The 22,920-nt window shown below is 42.3% G+C and overlaps 1 protein-coding gene across 1 annotated transcript in view; it reads right to left on the reverse strand.

Annotated features, from left to right (window-relative positions):
* capn5a (calpain 5a) overlaps positions 1-17,014 on the reverse strand; it is a 34,760-nt gene extending 17,746 nt beyond the window's left edge. The window contains exons 1-3 of the mRNA XM_078247061.1: positions 16,822-17,014; positions 11,265-11,425; positions 4,934-5,065 (exon numbers count right to left, since the gene is read on the reverse strand). Coding sequence (XP_078103187.1) covers positions 4,934-5,065; positions 11,265-11,420 — 288 coding nt within the window. The 5' untranslated portion in view covers positions 11,421-11,425; positions 16,822-17,014. The remainder of the gene's footprint in view (positions 1-4,933; positions 5,066-11,264; positions 11,426-16,821) is intronic.
* Between the last annotated feature and the right edge of the window lie 5,906 nt (positions 17,015-22,920).

Here is a 22,920-nt window from a genome sequence, read left to right on the forward strand (position 1 = left end):
AGGAAAGGAGACTAGAAAAAGGAGTGAAACCAAAAGAAGAGGAGAGGAGAATAAGAAAGGATGAAACAAGGAGGAGTAGAGACTAGGAACGGAAGGAAACAAGAGAATACTAGGAGATACGGAAACAGGAGGAGAGGGAGGAAAGAAACAAGAGGAGAGGAAGGAAAGAAACAAGGGGAGAGGAAGGAAAGAAACAAGGGGAGAGGAAGGAAAGAAACAAGGGGAGAGGAAGGAAAGAAACAAGGGGAGAGGAAGGAAAGCAACAAGGGGAGAGGAGACTAAGAAAGGATGAAACAAGGGTCATGTTTATAAAATAAAGCCCAAAATCACAAATTTGCCTCAAAGGGCTCAAAGGTAGGCCTGCACGATTAATCGTTATAAAAATAACGTTCTCGATTCACCCCTGTTCGTATATATATATATATATATATATATATATATATATATATATATATATATTACATATTTTTCCCTGAATCGTGCAGGCCTACTCAAAAGGCGGGGAAGCGAGTATACATTTACTTTTTTAGTAAACACAGTTGCCCGGACAGTTATCACAGGCATGAGAAGATAAAAAAGGTGAAAGAGAGAGACAACATGAAAAAGAAAAGGCTTCAGCCTTGATTTCAAAGAACTGAGAGTTGCAGTGGGCCCGAGTTGGTTCCAGATATGTGGAGCATAAAAAACCATCGCTGTCAGCCTGGGTAGCTCACCTGGTAGAGCGTGCGCCCATATACAGAGGATCAGTCCTCACCGCAGCGGCCTAAAATGCTAATAACAATGCTAAAACAGACAACCTGAGAGGTCTGGATGGTTCACAACGTAGCAGCAGATCTGAAATAAACCTTTCAGTGCTTTATAAACCAGCAGTAAGGAGGTTAAATGCACAATGAATGCACAAAACACAGAAAATGATGCATGATTTGCTACATCGGTAGTAAATGCATCTGCATGTTATCAACATCACTAAATAGCTGACAAAATAAATATTTCTTATTAATGTAAGCAATACTTTTTTTCTTATATAACTTGACCTCTGCACACGTTTTAACTCATTTTGTGGTGTAGGATGGAGACTGCCGGGTCTCTTCACCTCGGAATAACAAAAATGTTGTAATCACTGTCGTCATACTTCCTGTGTAGTTCTAAGCTCTAATCACACCAGAGGCTTAATAAGGGTTTGTTTTTGGACTATCGATGGGTGTCAAGACAACTGGCTGCTCCACTGAGGCTAACAGGCTTTAGTTTCCCTTCAGCTGATGGAAAACGGAAAGCCACAGAGGACCTCCGAGACCAGACGGGAGGAGTGAGGTGGACAGTGGAAAAAAAACACAGAGGAAACACACAACGCACACAGCCAACCATTACTCCAATAATGCATTCATGTTTATAACATATACATCCAATTGGATGTGTTTTGAGTAGAGCTGCGAAGATGAATGGATTAGTTAAACGACCTATTAAACTACTTTGATAATCAATTATTATTATTATTATTATTATAATACTCATTCCAGCTTGTTAAAGTGCTCATATTCTGCTCATTTTCAGGTTCATAATTGTATTTAGAGGTTATATCAGAATAGGTTTACATGGTTTAATTTTCAAAAAAAATGCCATATTTCTGTTGTACTGCACATTGCTGCAGCTCCTCTTTTCACCCTGTGTTCAGCTCTCTGTTTTAGCTACAGAGTGAGACATCTCACTGCTGGAACATCTTTGTTGTCAGTCGCACATGCTCAGTAGCTAGGTAAGGACTACATGCTCAGTAGCTAGGTGAGGACTACATGCTCAGTAGCTAGGTGAGGACTACATGCTCAGTAGCTAGGTAAGGACTACATGCTCAGTAGCTAGGTGAGGACTACAAGCTCAGTAGCTAGGTAAGGACTACATGCTCAGTAGCTAGGTAAGGACTACATGCTCAGTAGCTAGGTAAGGACTACAAGCTCAGTAGCTAGGTGAGGACTACATGCTCAGTAGCTAGGTGAGGACTACATGCTCAGTAGCTAGGTGAGGACTACAAGCTCAGTAGCTAGGTAAGGACTACATGCTCAGTAGCTAGGTGAGGACTACATGCTCAGTAGCTAGGTAAGGACTACAAGCTCAGTAGCTAGGTAAGGACTACAAGCTCAGTAGCTAGGTAAGGACTACATGCTCAGTAGCTAGGCAGTCCCTCCAGGATTTTGCAATCGCGCGAATTCAACCAATCACCGCGAATTTACCAGCTGAGCTATCCGGGCGCCCTGAATCTTCAGATTTTACATAGATTACCATTGTTTTTTTTGGCTGGTGAGTGAAGAAAATCTACCAGCCTTATTTATTATATTTTTCCAGGTTTTGGCTAGTAGATGGATTATCTTCGTGTCGGTACTCCTGCCTGCTTCTCCAAACTTGGGGGCGTACCGACCGCCATCTACTGTAGCTAACACACCGACCTTAATTACCTCTTACAACCCCACTCTACACAATCAGAACTATCCCTTTAAGGAATGAATGTCCATTCATTTCCTTCTGCTAAACACTGAGAAAAACGAGTTCTGTAAACAGCTTTACACAACTTCTTAAACCATCTCTATCAACTTGCCTTCCCTGTCATTTATCGGACTCCTCGGTGTATTTGTAGCTGTGTCCTTCCTTTCTGTTTATATATATATATATATATATATATATATATATATATATTTTATTTATTTTTTCCTTCTGTACCTGCATCCTGTGAGAGCTTTGTAATATTGGTTTAAAAGGTGCTGAATGAATAAAATCTTTAAAAAAAAACAGTTTTTTCCAAGTGCTAACACAATAAAATGACATGCATAGCACAATTATTTAAACTGACACACAGCGAGCAAAACCTCTTCTCAAGTCTCCAAAAGTCTAAACACATGTTCTGCTTTACACACATTTTGTAATTCAAAATGGGACTTTTGAAATGCACTGAACACGGTTCTTTGCATAAGACGCAACAATCGGACATAAAGTCACATGTTTGCCATTTCAAAACACTGCCATTCAAAATGATGCTACATGAGCTAATTGGCCAACATATGCGCCACCTGGCCAAACACCTCAATGGTTCATTGTTACCACTTCAATCAGGAAGTAAGAACTATGAAAAGACCACAGCTGAGCACCTTTTTTTTGTCTTGCCTCTTTTTTTCTGCAATTTTCTTTTTCAGTTTACTGTTTTTTGGGGAGCATATTTTTGTTCAGTCCAGTGTAACTATATCTGCTGTGCATATGTTGCACTGACTTGTTTGGTGACCAATAAAAAAATAAATCTTTGAACATCATGTGTGTGTATCTGCAAATATGTCTGTGCATGTGAACAATCTGAAGGATTTTCTACAATCAACTATTTTAGTATTATGGCAAAACATACTAAAGACGAGAGTGCTTTTCATTATGCCCAACAGTGTGTAGTTGGTTAGACAAAAATCTGGTAATATGAATGAAGTGGGTGCCATTTGGTGCAAAAGTTTGATTTTGATAATGCTGTATGTAGTTGTGGTTGCAGTGCTTCATTGTGCAGGATATATATGAGGTATTTTGCAGTTTGGGTGTGTGGTTCTGTGTTGAGTATTTTGATAAAACCAGCCCATTGTGCAACATTGTGTTTTGGCAAATGGAAAAAAACTGTAATCACTTATCTCTGAATAAGTGGGTTGTTACTGAAGGTATCTGGTGCCACCTTATGGATGAAAGATAGTATTTCCTGATTGACGCAGCATCCAGTTCAGGTCCTTTATCAGCTGGATCTGTGCAAATTCCTTTAGTTTTAACGAAATGATTTTAATCTATAATTTAAAGTCTCTTTGTTAAGCAGCTATGAAATAAGTACTATAGTTTTATTCATTGTCTCAATCTGTCAAGTTGTGATAATAACTGAATGTCACACTGAATCATCCTAATGATTTATCAGCTCAGACACGTATAGTTATTAAGAATGTATTTATTGATTGGAGAGGACTATGCTGAAATCATACTGAAAGGTTTTGCGGCTTTGGGATCCAAGTGATCCTCAGAGGGTAAAGTCTAGTAAATGTAGAACCTTATTTGTTATTGTAGTTATGATATGGAGGATGAGGATTTATGTTTGCGTTGTTTTCCCTTTTTTTGCTCATATTTTCTTTCGTCTGTTAATTTTCATATTAACAATGGTGTTTTGCAGAGGTCTTGAACCCAAGTGTGTGTGTGTGTGTGTGTGTGTGTGTGTGTAAACGGGCAATAATCTAAAATCACCTGGATTACAAAGTGTCACAGTACACACAAATAAATACACACCCAGTCAAACAAATCTCAAATCTGACACCCATACACTTGCATGACCACACACGCACGCACACACACACACACGCACACACGCACACACATGAGTGTGTAACCCTAACCCTTCTGCTCCACCGGCTGTGGCAGAGCCATTTTAACACACCCAATCACAATGTTTGTTTAAAATAACTTCCGGGTAGAAAACACCTACATACATACAATTTAACAACACTGAGCAAACAGGGACGAGGAACAACTACATATACCCTCATCTCCTTCATCTAACATGCATGTTCAGTGCTTTCATTTGTCAACACTTTGCCTAACATTAGGTTGGAGAACTAATTCACCTGTTGGGCCATAGACTAAAGAAAATGACACCACCCAAACTAGCAGTCAGTCCGACCGGCGGGGACATGTTGCTGTTCCTAACGCTAGATTTGGACGCTAGCAAAGCAACACAGTACAGAAAATAAACAGCAGAGACGTCAGACATCTGCTGTTGAACTATATATATATATATATATATATATATTTATTGTGTATTGTGCGGACCCCGGGAGAAATAGTGTTTGCTTTGATGAACCTAATTACAAAACTGCAAAGCTGCAAGGACAACAGAGGAACGGTAATACAACATGGATGCTCCTCTGTGTCTTTGTCTCACCTTCTGCCATAGTGTCTCTATGGACGCCAGACTGGAGCAGGCGGCGACGAACCAGCAGTTTCCCAGCTGGCCTTGGCACAAGTCGTGGGCACTGATGCCGTCCACAAACAGATGGGGGTTGCTGGATATCTCCTAGAAGAATAAAGAAAGATTTCAATCAGTTTTCTGCTTTTCCCCCCCGACTTATCTAATCAACTAAAGGGCGAAAGTGACAATAACTTTAAAATGTATCACGAATCGACGTTTCCTTTGAGTAGTTTTGCCGGCGTAGGTTAAAAATAACATTTCTAGGCAACAAAAGAATCAAACAATTTAACAATTCAGCTGCATTTGGAAATATCAGCAAAAACCACACAAACTCATAACCCATAAAAGAAAAAAACATTATGGGCCCTATTTTAACGCTCTAAGCGCACGGCGTGAAGCGCCTGGTGCAGGTGCGTTTAGGGCGTGTCCAAATCCATTTTTGCTAGTTTGACGGCGGAAAAAAGACGCATGGTTCAAAAGGGTCGTACTTAGTGTCTTCATTAATCAGAGGTGTGTTTTGGGCGTAACACGCAATAAACCAATCAGAGATCATCTCCCATTCCCTTTAAAAGCCAGGCGCGTTTGGACCTTGGAGCATTGCTGTTATGATGGAGGATTTGCACCGTAATATTTGTATTTGTAATCTTCTGCATGTGTGTGTGCTGCTGTGCGTCCCTGTGTGTGTAACAAGCATAGTGTGCGCGCGCTGTGCACGAGCCTAGGAGTATTTTACTAATGTGCTGTTAAAATAACAATGAAATGCTGCGTTATTGACTTTAGACCAGGTTTTTGTTGGTCAATGGCGCGATCACTTCCCGCTGCCTCAAGATAGCAATAAGCCCAGAATGCACCTGAACACACCTCCCTGTAAGACCAGCACGCCCAGAATGCACCTGAACACACCTCCATGGGCCCACAGATGGCCGCAGGTGCATTTGCTATTTAAACGATGTGGGCGCTGGATGGGAAATTGACAACTGCGTCGTCTTAAACTAGCAAAGACACTTGCGTTGGGCTTTGCGCCGCGCTGTGCCGGGTGCAAGATAGGGCCCTAGGTCACCGTGACACAATGTTACATCATCAGCCAGTCCACGTTTTTAGTCCTTTACCACTGAAGACTACATTTTAATTGTTGTCTCTGGTCAACCTGCACGGGAGCAACCAAAAGTAGAATGACTGTGAAAGAGAGGGCGTTAGCCGGAGCTCTCAGTCACCCGTCATCAGGTAAATACAGGGTAAAAAAAAACAACCTCTGATTAAGCAGAAGTCGCTTCTGAATGTTCAAAGCAAAACAAACCACAGAGTGTTTTGAGAGGCAGACGATCAGGACGGCCGCCAAATGATAGGACTGGGATAAACCAGTGGCACACACCCAGCAGGACCACCAACCACGTGCTCCTGTCTACGCTTATTATTAGTATCATGTTACCCGAAGTATTTCACTTGTATATGTTTAAGTTGATGTACAATTAACCTTTTCTTTTCACACACACACGCACACACACACACACACACGATGCCGTTACCCTGGGTAACAAAGTTGAGGGTGAAATGATTCAGAGGTTTCCTCTCTCTCTCTCTCCACTCCCTGATCGATTATAATGATCAACTGGAGTGCTTTAAGTGTCCCGTTCAATTATTTAGCAGCTCAGATCATCACTGATTGACAGTAAAAGCATTTTATATACATGCAGTATAGGTTTGAGCGGGGTGTTCTTTATACTGCATACAATGGAAATATAAACGTAACATTAAAAAAATACAGTATTTGTTCCAAACAGACCGTGGCTGCGTATGGGCAAGAATCTGGGGTTACCATACTTCTCATGATACAGGGGTTACGAAGGTTGGAAGATTATTTTTGGGGCATTTTAGGCTTTTATTTGTATAGGACAGCTGAAGACATGAAAGGGGAGAGAGAGGGGGGAATGATATGCAGCAAAGGGCCGCAGGGCGGAGTCGAACCAGCGGCTGCTGCGTCGAGGAGTTAACCTCTATATATGGGCGCGCGCTCTACCAGGTCAATTTAAGACCTTTTTAAGACCTTTATGAATGAAATTCAAGACCTATATCACGACATCAAAAAATAAAAGTTGTACAGAGGAAATGCAGAGTCACAAAATTACTGTACTTGCAAAGTAAATTAATTGTGTGTGTGTGTGTGTGTGTGTGTGTGTGTGTGTGTGTGTGTCAAAGACAGTGTACAGTACAAACCGCAGCAGATAGAAGCTGGAAAAGCCATTAAGCAATAACTCCATTATGAGCATTATATTTCCTCATCGTCTCAACCTAACAAATAAACCCGCCGCAGTGGTTACTGTTGCACTGCATTACGAACACTCCTGACAACAAACGGCGAACGTGTTCCCTGAACAAATGGTCCAGGGAACCGCGCGGTGAGTGACTCAAAGTGTCTGAGGCCAATCAAGTTTGGCAGTTGAGTCCAACAGCTCTGTGATATCTAACGAGCTCAATGTTTATTCTAGACGGAGGACATCTGTAGATTGTGTTATGAAATCAGTAGTCCACCTTAAGAAAACAGTGATGTCTACTAACTAAAAAGTATTCCCATAGGGTGGGGCGATGTCTAATGAACTGGCGTATGACCACGTCCACATTCACAATGGACGATGACAAAGCCTGAGTTAAGCTTAGCTGGACTGTCCACATAAACTATCTTTTTAATAAACTGTCTGTACACAAAGCTCTCGATTTACCGGTCAGTTTTCGTTCCTACCCTCATCCATGGCCATGAAGGCTGGGTCATGACAGAAAGAACGAGATCCAGGGTACAAGCGGCCGAGATGGGTTTCCTCAGGAGGGTGGCTGGCGTCTCCCTTAGAGATAGGGTGAGAAGCTCAGTCATCCGTGAGGAGCTCGGAGTAGAGCCGCTGCTCCTTCGCTTCGAGAGGAGCCAGTTGAGGTGGTTCGGGCATCTGGAAAGGATGCTTCCCTGGGCACGTCCAGCTGGGAGGTGTTCCAGGCACGTCCAGCTGGGAGGAGGCCTCAGGGAAGACCCAGGACTAGGTGGAGGGATTATATCTCCAACCTGGCCTGGGAACGCCTCGGGATCCCCCAGTCGGAGCTGGTTAATGTGGCCCGGGAAAGGGAAGTTTGGGGTCCCCTGCTGGAGCTGCTACCCCCGCGACCCGACCCCGGATAAGCGGACGAAGATGGGTGGATGTCTGTACACTTACAAAGTTCTCAATGCCTGGGTTTACATGTAGGGACCCTCATTATGCTACCGTGGAAGTGTGGTGCTATTTTGAGCCTTGTTAGTGGTGTAGAAATAGAGATTTCTTTTTAATTTACCAGTGCCCCGACAAATCCCAGAGAACGGTCGACTCGGTACACGTGTTATTAACCCCTAGGTTCATTTTGCGCCGGATTTCTCCTTTAATGATATAATCACCTTTATTGCTCAGGTGTGTTGTAAAGCTTTGAGTTTTTGTAAGAGGAGCGATAACCTTTTGCTGCTGCACACATCTACACTTTCCTCCTGACAACTTCACCAGAAACAGGGATGTTTAATTCTCCATATTTGTTTGCTTTATAGGTACAGTATTTATGATTTAGTTTTCTGCCTTTTTTTTTTTACACTTACAGTAGCTGGTAGTTTCAACCGAAACTGTAGAGACAAGCTCACTGTTTACCCCATTAGACAAACCACACCCCCGCAAAGACATCACCAGAGACGAAGGGCCAGCCATTACTGCACCACAGACTGCTCAGTGAGCTGATGAGCCGATTCACAGCGGAGACGGGGAGAGAGACAAGAAGCAGAACGAAGACAGGAGGCAGCGGGCGGGTGACGGTGTGTGAGACAAGCACAACAGAGAGCATGCGTATGGAGAGAAAAGACGTAACATGAACTCAATAGGGAGAGGAATTTATGGAATTTACCCCTCGGCAATCCCCCTCAAACACCCAGGTTGTGTTTGCTCTTCGCACAAATATTTGGACAGCAGAACAACATTGCAAATGTAATTTGTTTGCTACTTCACTTGTTCTCTCTCACATGTGTGGTTGAATCAAGACTATGGGGATTGTGTGACTGAAATATAATATGAAATATGTCTCAGCACAGACGTGGAACGTGTTCTTCTGATCCAATGATCTTTGGCTACAACAAGCTTTAAAAAGGGAGAGAAAAAAAACCAAAATGCACCTTGTTACAACATGTTTTAACTCAAATGTTGCTTGTAGTTTGTAGGGGTGGAACGGTACATGTATTCGTATTGAACCGAAACGGTACGGGCGTCTGGGTTCGGTACATGAATTTACACGGAGAATACACGGTATAAAAATAAATAAAACTTGCGCGCAAATTAATTAATGTAATGCGGAACTAATGTAATGCAGAACTAGTGTTAGATACGCGGGTTCTAGGGACACCTAATCTGTAGCCCCGCCTTAGCGCTGAAGCTAGCCGAGCTCCGCCTACATGGAGTTTTTTGCAGGTCGACGGTCCAGTGAGTGAGTCAGAGATAGCAGCACTAAAGGACGAGTATGGCGAGTGGTGGCGACCCACAGGAGCTAGAGGACCCGCCGGCCTCTTTAAGATCGCAAGTTTGGGAAAACTTCGAGACTGTATGGATGAAGCCTGGGCCTCCCGTGTCATGCCCTCCCGCCTGGTGCCGCCCCGGCCTCGAAAACTTCGGTCTTCGAGTCAGTTACAGTAGTACAGGCGAGAGAGCGGTGGATAAGACGAGGACTGCGTGTCGGCGTTGTTCAGCAGTTGTTGGGTATGTGAGTGGAAATACATCTAACATGCTAACGCACATCCGACGCCATCACCCAGCTGTACCAATCGCTGTAACGAGACAAAAGAAAACTGTCCAACTTCTCCTCCCTAAAGTGGATAACCAGCCTTTAAATACAAATACAAATAGGGCTTCAAGTATTTGCTGCATGTGTTCGAACCTCGTCACAACATGCCATCCCGTCCACATATTTGTTGCTGTTGTCATTATTGTTTATATATGTAATTTGCACTTTCATAAATAAGAGATGCTGTATTTCCAGTTTTATAGCCGATTATTATTTTGTTTACAAGTTACAGATGGAGTCTGGAGATGATGTGGGGTACTCTTTGTTTCCTGTTTACATCTTACGTTACACACTAAAGGCTGTTGCAGCTAGCTCAGGGGAGAGACTGGATGACACTAGGTGGTACATGCACAATAAAAAAAATATTTGCCTTCTGCATTTTTGTTATGCTTTTCCCTCCATTGTATTGAACCGAACCGTGACTTCTGTGTACCGTTCCACCCCTAGTAGTTTTATATGACAATAGATTGGTATTATTGGACTAACTGCTGGTACACAATAGATCTACTGGAATAATTTTTTTGACCAGGACCAGAAGTAATTGGACCAACAACAAAAAAGAGGCAGAAAAGTCCTATACTCCTGTAAAGCAGACAATGAAGAATTAAAATATTCATCTTACACTCGTTGGGGGAAACGTGGAAGTCTTGCTTACTATTTAATAAATATGGTCTAAAAGCTGAGCGCACGGTCCAAATCCACATTTGCTAGTTTGACGGCGGTAAAAAGGGTCCGTGCGCCGGGCGCATGGTTAAAAAGGGTCATACTTAGTGTCTTCATTAAATCAGAGGTGTGTTTTGGGCGTAACATGCAATAAACCAATCAGAGATCATCTCCCATTCCCTTTAAAAGCCAGGCGCGTTTGGACCTTGGCGCATTGCTATTGTGGTGGTGGATTTGCACCGTAATATTTTTATTTGTAATCTTCTGCATGTGTGTGTGCTGCTGTGCGTCCCTGTGTGTGTAACAAGAATAGTGTGCGTGCGCTGTGCATAAGTCTAGGAGCATTTTACTAATGTGCTGTTAAAATAACAATGAAATGCTGCGTTATTGACTTTAGACCAGGTTTTTGTTGGTCAATGGTGCGATCACTTCCCACTGCCTCAAGATAGCAATACTCCCAGAATGCACCTGAACACACCTCCCTGTAAGACCAGCACGCCCAGAATGCACCTGAACACACCTCCCTGTAAGACCAGCACGCCCAGAATGCACCTGAACACACCTCCCTGTGAAACCAGCACGCCCAGAATGCACCTGAACACATCTCCCTGTAAGACCAGCACGCCCAGAATGCACCTGAACACACCTCCCTGTAAGACCAGCACGCCCAGAATGCACCTGAACACACCTCCCTGTAAGACCAGCACGCCCATAGGCGCAAAGATCGGCACAGGTGGAAATTGACAAATGCGTCGGTCTTTGCCTCGGGCTTTGCGCTGGGCTGCGCCGGCCCAATTTCTCTTTTCCTCACCTTAGGTCTTTTCCAGGTGACTGCGCCGATGCGGTTGCTCTGGTAGAACAGGGACCTGTCGGATGCGGTGAACAGCGGGTCTTCAAACAGACGTCCATTCTGCTGGCACTGCCTCCTCAGGGTGGAGAAACACTGGCCCTCGTACGGAACCACCATCCCCCCTGCACAGACACAAACACACGGCGCGATCACCGCTGTAACACTGAAAAGCCCCTACTGGAAGTTCAACATACTGCAGCCTACATGTGATGCGATTCAGCACAACGGGGGAAAAGGCAGGGCTGAAACTGACACTGTGACTGTTGTTACGCTTATCACAGAAAAGAGGCAACTCTGTGCAACACTGTGATGTAGAGCTGCAAAGATTAATCGATGAAATTATTAGTTGTCAACTATTAAATTAATCAACTATTTTGATAAACGATTAATCGGTTTAAGTCTCTCTTTTTTGTTTTAATATATTCTCCGATTCCGGTTTCTTAAATGTGAATATTGTTCTAGTTTCTTCACTTCTCTGTGACAGTAAACTGAATATCTTTGAGTTGTGGCATTTGAGGACGTCATCTTGGGCTTTTTGGGAAACAATGATCCACATTTTTCATCATATTCTGACATTTTATAGACCAAACAACTAATCCATTCATCCAGTAAAATAATCGACAATGACAGTTAGTTGCAGCCCTAAGGTGATGTTAACAAGGATTAGTGACAGGGATATCCTTCTCTTTTGAAAAGTCATACATCTTTATACACACACTCCAAAGAGCTACTCAGTTAAAGTAGCAAACACAATACATCAGTTACATCTCACTAGTTATGTAACAGGAGGACAAACAGAAAGCTGGGACGGTCATGTTTGACTACGGATCACCAGCAAAGCAAACACATGATGAAATCTTCATGCCTCTGTGTGTGTGTGTGTGTGTGTGTGTATGCCTGATTTGGTGAGTGAAGTCCTAACAGTAACTTCCTGTCTCCCAAATGAAGTGAGACTATGACAGAATGAGGAAGCGGTGTGTGCTCATGTGTTTATTTGGGACACGGGAGGCCTGGGAGGCCTGTTGAGGACTCAAAGCAGAGACGTTTTAGAACCGAGACGCCACGACGTCGTAGTAACTTCCTGTATCTGTGTCATGTGGGTTTCTCCACGGCCACGCCTCTTCAGGAGACTAGCGGCAGGTCCTGAGTGCATCAATTTCAATGGGAGAAGTCAACGTGAACACCGATTAGGACTAGAGTGCGGATCGGGCCGCGTTTTTCTGTCCGAGCCCGGCCCGCGTCCGACAGAGCAGTAACCGAGCCCGACTCAACATCTTGTCACACATTCACACGGTCGGACTTTTAAGTATTAACTGACCTGAAGTGACCTCTCCACACACAGTTTAGACTTAGTCCTGTGGTGGAATGTCAACATTTACTCAAATACTGTCCTAAAGTGCAAATGTATAGGCGTTTCCATTTCATGCTACTTTCTACTGGTACTCCACTACATCTCAGAGGTAAATATTGTAGTTTCTACTCCACTACATTTGTCTGACAGCTTTAGTGACAGTGTTTCCTCCCCTTCCTGTCCAGTGAAAACCACGTATCTCCAGATGTGTTGATGTTGAATGTTTGTGATGAACTGAAGGATGAAGTCTTCCTTTATGTGTTGAGAAACGTCTCCTCCTCTCCTACCCTCCCGTGGGCGGAGGGGGGGCTCCTTTAGGACATTAGGCCTGTAACAATCATTATATAATTGTATAATCGCAATTATTTTACGTAATCGCCGTTACTTTGTTTGACCGCAATTAATTGCTAACATTAGCTTAGGTCCTAAGGCCTGTTTCACACTGGCTGCGTGGCGTGAGCGTGGCGTTTCTGTTGCGTGGATTTTTTGGTCTTTTCACACCAGAAACGTGTCTGACGCGGCGGCGCTGCTGCTGCTGCTGCTAGCCTCGTCTGTACATGTTTCCCATTGATAATATAGTATACTTCATGTTAAACATAAATATAGACTGATCTGATTACAGCAAAGACAACGTCGGCAGTATTGACGGCAAATTAGGCTACAGAATATTTGGTTCTGTATTGACAGGTGCAATATTAGAAAATCGATAATTGTTTATTATTATTTTTTAAACGACATTTATATCTGCATTTATGTCAAAACCTCGAGACTTTCAAACATCAACATGTCATTTATTAAATGACATATAAACATCTTTTCCTATTCTATGTTGCCTGGAAACACTTCCAACACGGCGTCGGTCCTATTTCTAGCAGGCACGCGTTTTGGGCGCGGCTCGAGCCGCTCCTGAGACGTGCGTGTCCCGCAGGCAGTGTGTAAGCTCTAACCTGTTACCATGGGAGCCCAAATATAAACGGACACGCCACGCAGCCAGTGTGAAAGGGGCCTAAGGCAGAGATCTTCAACAGGGGGTCCTCAGAGTCAGTGCAGGGGGGCCGCAAAATTAGTCTATTGTATCGTTTTTGTATTATAGAAAATTGTTTCCGAGGATTAATATTTGAGTCAAATGTGGAACTGTTAGAGCATGACAGAACGTAACCACGTGTCACATGTATCGCCCCTCTCACTCCCAGCGCCTTTCTCTTCATCCATCCGCGGCCTTTTCCTGCCCTGTACCAGCACCAGTAGTTTGAGCCACTTTGTTTGTTTCCCATTTACAGAGCCAGGGCTGTGTATGAAAACTAGAGGATGGTTCGGACAGATATTTAGAAACGATGTTGGGGGTCGGGCTCGGTCACATCAGCGCGATAAGGCACTGAACATTTTAAATTTAAAAGAGCTTATTAAAGAAGAGAAAAAAAATGAGATTTTAACGGTGTCGGGCTCGGGCTGGGCTCGGTTACTGCTCTGTTGGGCTCGGTTACTGCTCTGTTGGGCTCGGTTACTGCTCTGTCGGGCTCGGGCTGGGCTCGGGCTGGGCTCGGTTACTGCTCTGTCGGGCTCGGGCCGGGCTCGGGCTGGGCTCGGTTACTGCTCTGTCGGGCTTGGGCTGGGCTCGGTTACTGCTCTGTCGGGCTCGGACAGAAAAATGCGGCCCGATCCGCACTCTAGTGAAAACCACATTTGGTTTCAGCGCGCAGCCAGAACTAACAGCCAGCGGACCGCGAGGAGATATCTGACACTGTGAAGTATTATTGGATTAGAATCGGAGATTCCCCCTTTAAGATCTGAATACTTCTTCCTCCACTGACTGCCAGGAAACTGGTTACCATAGAGACGTGTTTATGGGACGCATCAGGCCAGTCAGTAATTGTATCAGTGTCAATTTAAGGCACTAAACACTCTGAACAGAGCAGATTAAAGTGTGGGTGTGTGTGTGTGTGTGTGTGTGTGTATATGTGTGTATTTGTGTGTATGTATGTGTGTGTGTGTGTGTGTGTATGTGTGTGTGTATGTGTGTGTATATGTGTGTGTGTAAATGTGTGTGTGTGTGTGTGTATGTGTAAATGTGCGTGTGTGTGTATATGTGTGTGTGTGTATGTGTGTATATGTGTAAATGTGTGTGTGTGTGTGTTTCATTGACAGAGACTAAAAGCTAAACTAGACTAACAAGAGAAAGACCTCTTTAGTTTCCGTTTGAATAAATACTTCCCTTCACGATCATGTGAATGAATTTTCCTTTATGTTCCTGAAGATATTGAAAAAACAAACAAACAAACAAAGGAACTTGTGGTTGTGGGTTAGGGTTAGAAGGAACTGAGCATCTTTAGACAACAAGCATGACTGGGACATGACTCATCAATCATCAGATGGGGGGGGGGGGGAGGATGCGTTTCTGTCTCATTTAATCATAAACAAACTACATATACGCTGATATTTAGGGCTGTATGCAACGTCATTTTTCAACATTCAAAGTAGGGCTGGACGATTCATCGACACGGAAATTCAGAACCTCGAACCAAACATGTTTTCCGTGTAGGTAAAGATGTCGACTATTACATTAATGGCCAATTATTTTGATAATTCAACGGTTTGAGTCATTTTTTTATGAAAAAAGTAAAAAAAATCTGATTCCAGCTTCTTAAATGTGAATATTTTTTCTAGTTTCTTCACTCTTCTGTAACAGTAAACTGAATATATATAATATATATACACACATATACATACATACATATACACACATACATATATATACACACACACACACATATACATATATATATATATATATATATATATATATATATATATATAGACAAAACAAGACATTTGAGGACGTCATCTTGGACGTTGGGAAACACAGATCAACATTTTTTTTTTCACCATTTTTTGACATTTTATAGACCAAACAACTAATTAATTAATCGAGAATATAATCGACAGATGAATCGGTAGTTGCAGCCCTACAGTCCTTAAACGCCCCACAGATTGACTGATTCATTTCACGTGAGAATACTTTGTCTCTTAAATGTGAAAACAAGTGACAAGTGGATTAGGCTGAACCTTTAAGGACCATGGGCGTCATCCACAGACAAAGAGGTTTGATTATGGAAAACCAGTCAAACATGGGTGTGGTTTCATGTGGGCACCAATGGACATGTCACCACAGATATTTCACAACTGAACAACAATGCAGATGTTAAAATATATCACATTTTAGATGGTGTTTGAAATGATCCGCATGAACATGTTTGGTGTACTTGAACGCAACTTTTTAAATCGGCCTACTTGTCTCACTTAGTTAAATGAAGACACAACAATTCAAAATGTTTTTCAGCTGTGTAAAGCCATCGGAGTAAGTAAAATAAATGACACCGGGAATTGGGAAAGATTTTGCCTTCAAAGTAAAAGTGCAATGTCTTGTTGGGAAATGGAAACCTTACATGTTTATTTTGAACCTCTATTCAATCTATTGAGAAATAATTGTCCTTATTGTTAACCATCTTATTTTTGTCTGTTTTCTGTAGCTATCTAGTTGTATCAAACTCAATGAAAGTTTGTCCAATGGCGGGCAACACCTAAGGAAAAGTCCAGTTTTTTCAGGGATTCCCAATGCAAGTATATTTTGATACTAATACATTTTTGCATTGCGATAAGTAAAACATCTGAGTACGTTTTTCAGCACTGTGCAGGATTCAAAAACATCCGCCTCCAACATAACTCTTAAAAAAAAATGCCATTTTATTTTGAAGGTTCTTGCCGGAAGTGTATTTGCTTAAGCTAGCTTGAAAGATGGCGAGTTATTTTTTTTCTTTAGATTTTTCATTTTATGTGAAGACGGAAAGCGAAACCGTGAACAATTAATGTCGTGTAGTACTTTAGTATTTCTCTTCTGTTCAGCTTTCTTATCTAATGCTACCAACACAAGTTTAATAAATCGTTTCCACGAGCAATTTATCAAACTTAACGTGCATAAAAATGTAACTGAACGGCAGTTAACGTTAAAATAATCCTCAAACTTTCCTGACGTACAAAACAGACCGTTTATTAACGGTTGGGAATGACGTTTCCAAGCAGACTTCAAATGACTGAAAGACTTTTCATTGCTAAATTAGCTTTACACTAACTAACTAACTAACTAACGCGTTAATTAGACGTTAACGTTACCTGGAGAAATGTCTGTTGAAATGTCAGTTGGTCACCGGGTGGCTCACGCTGCTGCTCTCTCTCTCTCTCTCTCTCTCTTCTCCCGGGAGGATTTCTGTGTTTTAATTCCCCCTCTCTCTCTGTTGTCAGGTCGGTGATGAGCGGAGCTTTTCTGCCGGAGTTTAGTTAGTTTACAACCGTCAACACACACACACACACAGGAGGCGCTCCCCGCCTTCATATCACTCTATGATGCCTTCAAGTGCGGATCGGATATGATATAACTGCTCAATTCTGTATTGTTTTAAATTGGTGGAAGAAGTATTAAGATCATATCATATCATATTAAGATAATTTCTTAATACTCTGTTACAAATTGAAGTCCTGCATCCTGCAATTTAAATTAAGTAAAAGTACAAAAGTAGGCTAAATGTACCTTTAATGTTTTAATTCCACCACTGTTGTTTACACGTAAAGGAATACACCTGTTATTAATCCGGTTATACTCTTTCATTAGCATTTTATGATCACTTTATCCAACCCAGCGGCGTTTCCTAGGCTAATGCATCAACATGTGTTTCTATGTGTATTTATTAATTACAGAAATTAGAGCAAATTGCGTTCATTTTTGTGTAGTTGTTGTGTCATTTGAAGTGGTAGAAGAAGTTCTCAGTAAAAGTAGCAAACAGCACCAAAATACATGCTACTAAAAGTAACAAAAGTAGTCGTTATGCAAAATGGTTATTCAGAATAATCTGAATAATGTACGGTCAATGATGTATTAATGTGTGTATCACTTTGATGTTGCAGCTGGTAAAGGACATTTTTAATGACTTGATTTACTGGCGGGTAGCTTGTTAATTTGTGAAAATCACATTCTGATTTTTGGTGCAGATTCAGTGATAACTTTATCAATGTGAAATATGCTAAGTGGTACAGCGTTTATTACTCATTATTACTCACAGTCAGTGGCGTCGGACTGGGGAGGGGGAAGGGGACTGTGTACCCAGGGCCCTCATGTGAGGAGGGCCCAAAAAGATGCTAGAATGAATAGCTGTGGATGCGGGGAGGGGCCCATAGAAAATGCCTTTCTACAGGACCCAGGATTTGATGCTACGCCCCTGCTCACAGTGCTTTAGAAAAGTGGTTCAACTCTTGAGTTTGAGGCGTTGTAAACCACATCTGTAAAGCATTTACTGTAAGAAAGGAAACCACAGACGGGATCATGTGTGTTCAAACGTACACTGACTCCAAAGAATCAAAATGTAAGAAATAAAGCACCGATGTAACCGTAAACTCAGGAATAAAGGAGCACCTTTAACATTGTATGACAGTTGGAAGGAATTCACTTTATAAAGGAGTGTTGGAAAGTTTCCCTCAAGGCTTTTGTTTTCCACCGCTGACCTCTGGTGGGTGCTGCAGTAATTACAGGAATAACATTTAGACTTAGAAAACTGTAATGTCCCCCGAGAGGCAATTTGTTGTAGGCTACAGTACAGGAATATTGACACATAATCCACAACACAAACATTGAACCAGACATCTACAGCACTATTTATCCAACACATACACACATCCAACATACACACATCAATAAATAGAATACAGTAAAAAGGAGTATGTTGCACTTCCCTAAAAGGCCTAATGTCATAAATAAATGAAAATACTGCACAGTACTTCACATATATTCCTCCTCCAGTCATACCCCTCCCCACATCTTATTTAATTGGGTTATTGCCATGGGAAAGAATGAGTTTTTTTGCTCGGTTGGTTCTGACGTTAGGGTATCTGTACACAACAGAGACAGAGCGAAGGGGGTGGCTTCTGGGACTCCGACCCCGGATGTTTTCTCAAAAGCCCCAAATCTTTTAGGGTTTTACAATCATTTCAATTTCGGGGTGCCCTGGTAGCTCACCTGGTAATCTGGCATTGCCAGACCTTCCTCTACAACGCTGCGGAGGAGGGTCTGACTAGTCCACACAGCATTCCTGGATGGGAGAAAAACGTGCTCTGGTTTATTGGCATTTCTTTAAACCAATCCCAATCGTCTTGGGCGGCTCTAAGCACTGAGAAAAGCCACGGTGCCGCTGCAAAATAGCCTCTGGAAGGAACTTGTTTTGGTGGAACGTGTGTACGTTCAAAAGTTGTTTTAGTCGTGCAACAGAAACCTCAGATTGGACAGATAGTCTAGCTAGCTGTCTGGATTTACCCTGCAGAGATCTGAGGAGCAGTTAACCATAGTCCTCAGAAATCCACCGGAGGTTAGAACGCCAACGCAAAGGAAGAGGAAGGGGATGGACATCCGGCCGAAATGAGTGAAATCCGGTAGAATTTCCGTCGGCAACGGAGCAATCCCTGAAATGGAACGTCGTGGATACAGACTAATTACCCTGTAGAGCAAGCGTCCCCTGTACCAAGGCTCAGTCCTTACCGCAGCGGCATGTCACCCCCCATCTCTCTACCCCCTTTCCTGTCTTCGTCTGTCCTATCAAATAAAGGCCCCAAAAATAATCTTACTTTTTTTTTTTTTATCAACTTTGTGTCATTTCCCCTCAGTCTCTCTAACCGAACCTCTCTAACAAAAAAAATGTCTTTTACTGGGGAAATATCACCATTTTTCTTTTAATCTTGTGTTTAATTTGTATAGGGACAAGCATAGACGAGGGGTCTTCAACATCACGGACCCCCTGTTGAAGATCTTTGGCATAGACTTATGTCATACACCACAGCATTTATAGCCTAAGATAATTTGCAATACCCGTCCCTAGACGGGCCTTTAAAGTGCTCATATGATGCTTTTTGGCTTTTCCCCTTTCCTTTATTGTGTTATATATCTTTTTGTGCACGTTATAGGTTTACAAAGTGAAAAAGCCCAAAGTCCCCCCCAAAGGGACTTACCATCTCCAACAGAAAACACTGTTCACAAACTGCTCCAAACAGCTCTATTGTAGTCCAGCCTTTACTTCAGAGACAAACGTGGTCACTTTGGAACACACGTTATAATGCTCACCTAGCTGCTAGCGTGGCACGCCCTCATACTCTGCTCCTGACTGGCTAGTAGTCCTTACCTAGGTACTGTCAGGGCACGCCCTCATACTCTGCTTCTGACTGGCTAGTAGTCCTTACCTAGCTACTGTCACGACACGCCCTCATACTCTGCTTCTGACTGGCTAGTAGTCCTTACCTAGGTACTGTCAGGGCACTCCCTCATACTCTGCTTCTGACTGGCTAGTAGTCCTTACCTAGGTACTGACCATGTGCGACTCCCAACAAAGATGGAAGAGAAGTAAGATGTCTCACTCTGTAGCTAAAACAGAGAGCTCAACACAGGGTGAAAAGAGGAGCTGCAGCAATGTGCAGTACAACACAAATATGGTGTTTTTTGGAAATTAAACCATGTAAACCTATTCTGGTACAACCTCTAAATACAATTATGAACCTAAAAATGAGCAGAATATGAGCACTTTAAAATACAATAAACTCAACACTTACACAAAAGACATGCACAAACCCAACAATAGATACATACCTCAAATGCAAAACTCCAAACTTTGACTGATGCGATAAATCACCCTAAATCAGAAAGCACTCCCTCTTCAAAAACAGGTTCAGATCAAGTTTCAAATGTTCCCAGTCAGGATCTCATTTGAGTTCAGTAGGTGAGGAATACCACGTTTATCCTTCCAACAGAAAAAGCTGTCATTCATTCTGGGAACTCGACTAAAAAAGTGTTATGTGTTCTGGTTTCAGAACGATGAAGACAGCTGGAGAACAATTACAAAACAGGATGTCGGCTCTACAGGATGATTGTTTGTCTTTTGGGCAATGATCATGTTTTCCAAATGATTTCCCCTGAATTTTTAGGCATTCTATTATCAAATGACTTAAAAACCATACATGCAAATAGCTGCTGCAGTATATGGAGCGTGCCCCCCAGACCCCCGTAGGTTTGGGCTGAAGCCTGAATGTTTACAACGTCTGTCTCCGCCTTAAAGGTGCAGCAGGTAAGACTTATAAACTAACTTTCTGTCATATTTACTGAAACTGACCCTATGTTCCAGTAGAACTACATGAAGCAGGTCATTAAAAAATAAATCCAGCTCCTCTGGCTCCACCTACAGGCTGTAGTGAGATTTGCAAAAATCCACAGCTCCCTGTTCACATGCACCAATCAGGGCCAGGGGGGGTCTCTAACTGTTCAGATGCACCAATCAGGGCCACGGCGGGGGTCTAACTGTTCAGATGCACCAATCAGGGCCGGGGGGGGGGTGTCTAACTGTGTGTCAATCACTGCTCATGCACACACATTCATTCTCCCTTGTGGGGGGAGGGGCTTAGGAGACCGTTTTGGGCTTTAGCAGAAAGGGGGGAGGGACTGAGAAGTTGTTGATGTTCACATTTTTTGGCTAAGTCCTGGATCTTCACAATCCTACCTACAGCACCTTTAAGTACAACATCTATAATAATAAAACACAAGTACAGGTATTCATATTTCACCCCTCTGCAAATCAGCAACATGAAAATATCATAACATCTATAAGCACTAACAACAAAAAGACAAATAAGTTCTTGTTGTCAATACAAAAACGTAAGTCACAATTAATACTAATGCAACTCCTGCACAAAGACAGAGCTTTACTGTTCACAGTTTAACTTTAGGTTGCTGTTGGACAGAAAGCGGGTCGGGTGGCTTCATAAAAACAATGCCACTGCCTCTGCGTGATGCTATTAATCTTTAACATCATCAGAGGAAAAGACATCCGTGGTGTCATGTGAGAAACTGCACTTTACTCTGCAGAGCAGACTGTAACACCGACACGTCCATCAGATGATGTGTGTTCTTCACACACGGAAAGGAGAACACGGCTGCATTGAGAGGAAATCATACACAGGTAAATATCACCGACTCAGACTGTATGACAGACGCTGCATTATTATTATTATTATTATTATTATTATTATTGTATGTGGATCATATTTTGACTGCTATACTTTACATTTCATTTTAAATTTGTATTGTTGAGTTTAGGGGTTGTTAACTAAAAAAACATCATATTACGGTCAACAGATATTTACTGAAGGGCCCATATTTTATGAACCATAATGGTCTCTGCTCATTATGTGACATATTTGCTCCGACTTTGTCCATGTAAAGCCTCACACTGCCTTGTGTACGTCAGTGCTGTTCTGTGTGAGCCGGACTCAGGAGGAGACTATTGTACAGTATTGTACATTTAAACAGTAGAAGTTTAACCATTGGGTTGTCCTCGGGTCACATTTGACCTGTTTTCAAAGTTTTTTTTTAAATATCAGAAACATGGGTTTCTTTCAACCAAATTGCCCCCAAAACAACATGTGGAAAAGCAGGAAATCAATAATTACTTTCATGGAATTTAGAAATTGTGGGTGTTTTATTCGATTTTGTAGCATTTGCAAAACATTTTTTAAATAGTCTCAAAACAGCATCCTTACTAAACTTTGACATAAACCAGTCTTTGATCCACTCAACATCCTCTGAGCTTAAAGTAGCTATAAGCGAAGTCACACGTTTTTTTAGGCTACAACATTTTTTGGTCACATACAGCAAACATCTCCTCACTATCTGCTAGCTGCCTGTCCCCTGAACACACCGTAAAAAAACGCGGTCTCTGTAGACAGCCCAGGCTCCACAAACGGCAACAAAAACAAACTGTGCCAACCTGCACCACCAAACATAACAAACAGTGTTCCAGCCAATAACTGACAAGAAGGATTTGGGGGTTGGGTTTGGGGGGGTTAGTGCGCGGAAGGGAGGGGGGGGGGACGGGATGAGGAGGAGGAGGAGGAGGGAGGAGGGGCGAGCTATCCTCGTTTTGTTTGACAATACTTTGAACGTCAACAAGAAGTGACGTCACCCAACATCGCTTAGAGCACCTTTAACTATTAGTGAACATAATTCATAGTTTCTGCTTCTTTTTTTTAACAAAAAAATAGGTATAATATCATATATGCTAGGCTTATTGACCACTGATAAAAAAATAAAAATAAATAAGCGTTGAAAAAAGTGACAAAAACGTTTAAAAAAAGAATCAAAAAAAAAAAAAAAAGCCCAAAAAATGTCTTCAATTTTGACCCATTCAT

The sequence above is a fragment of the Sander vitreus genome, chromosome 3 (assembly GCF_031162955.1).
Source record: "Sander vitreus isolate 19-12246 chromosome 3, sanVit1, whole genome shotgun sequence".
NCBI lineage: Eukaryota > Metazoa > Chordata > Actinopteri > Perciformes > Percidae > Sander > Sander vitreus.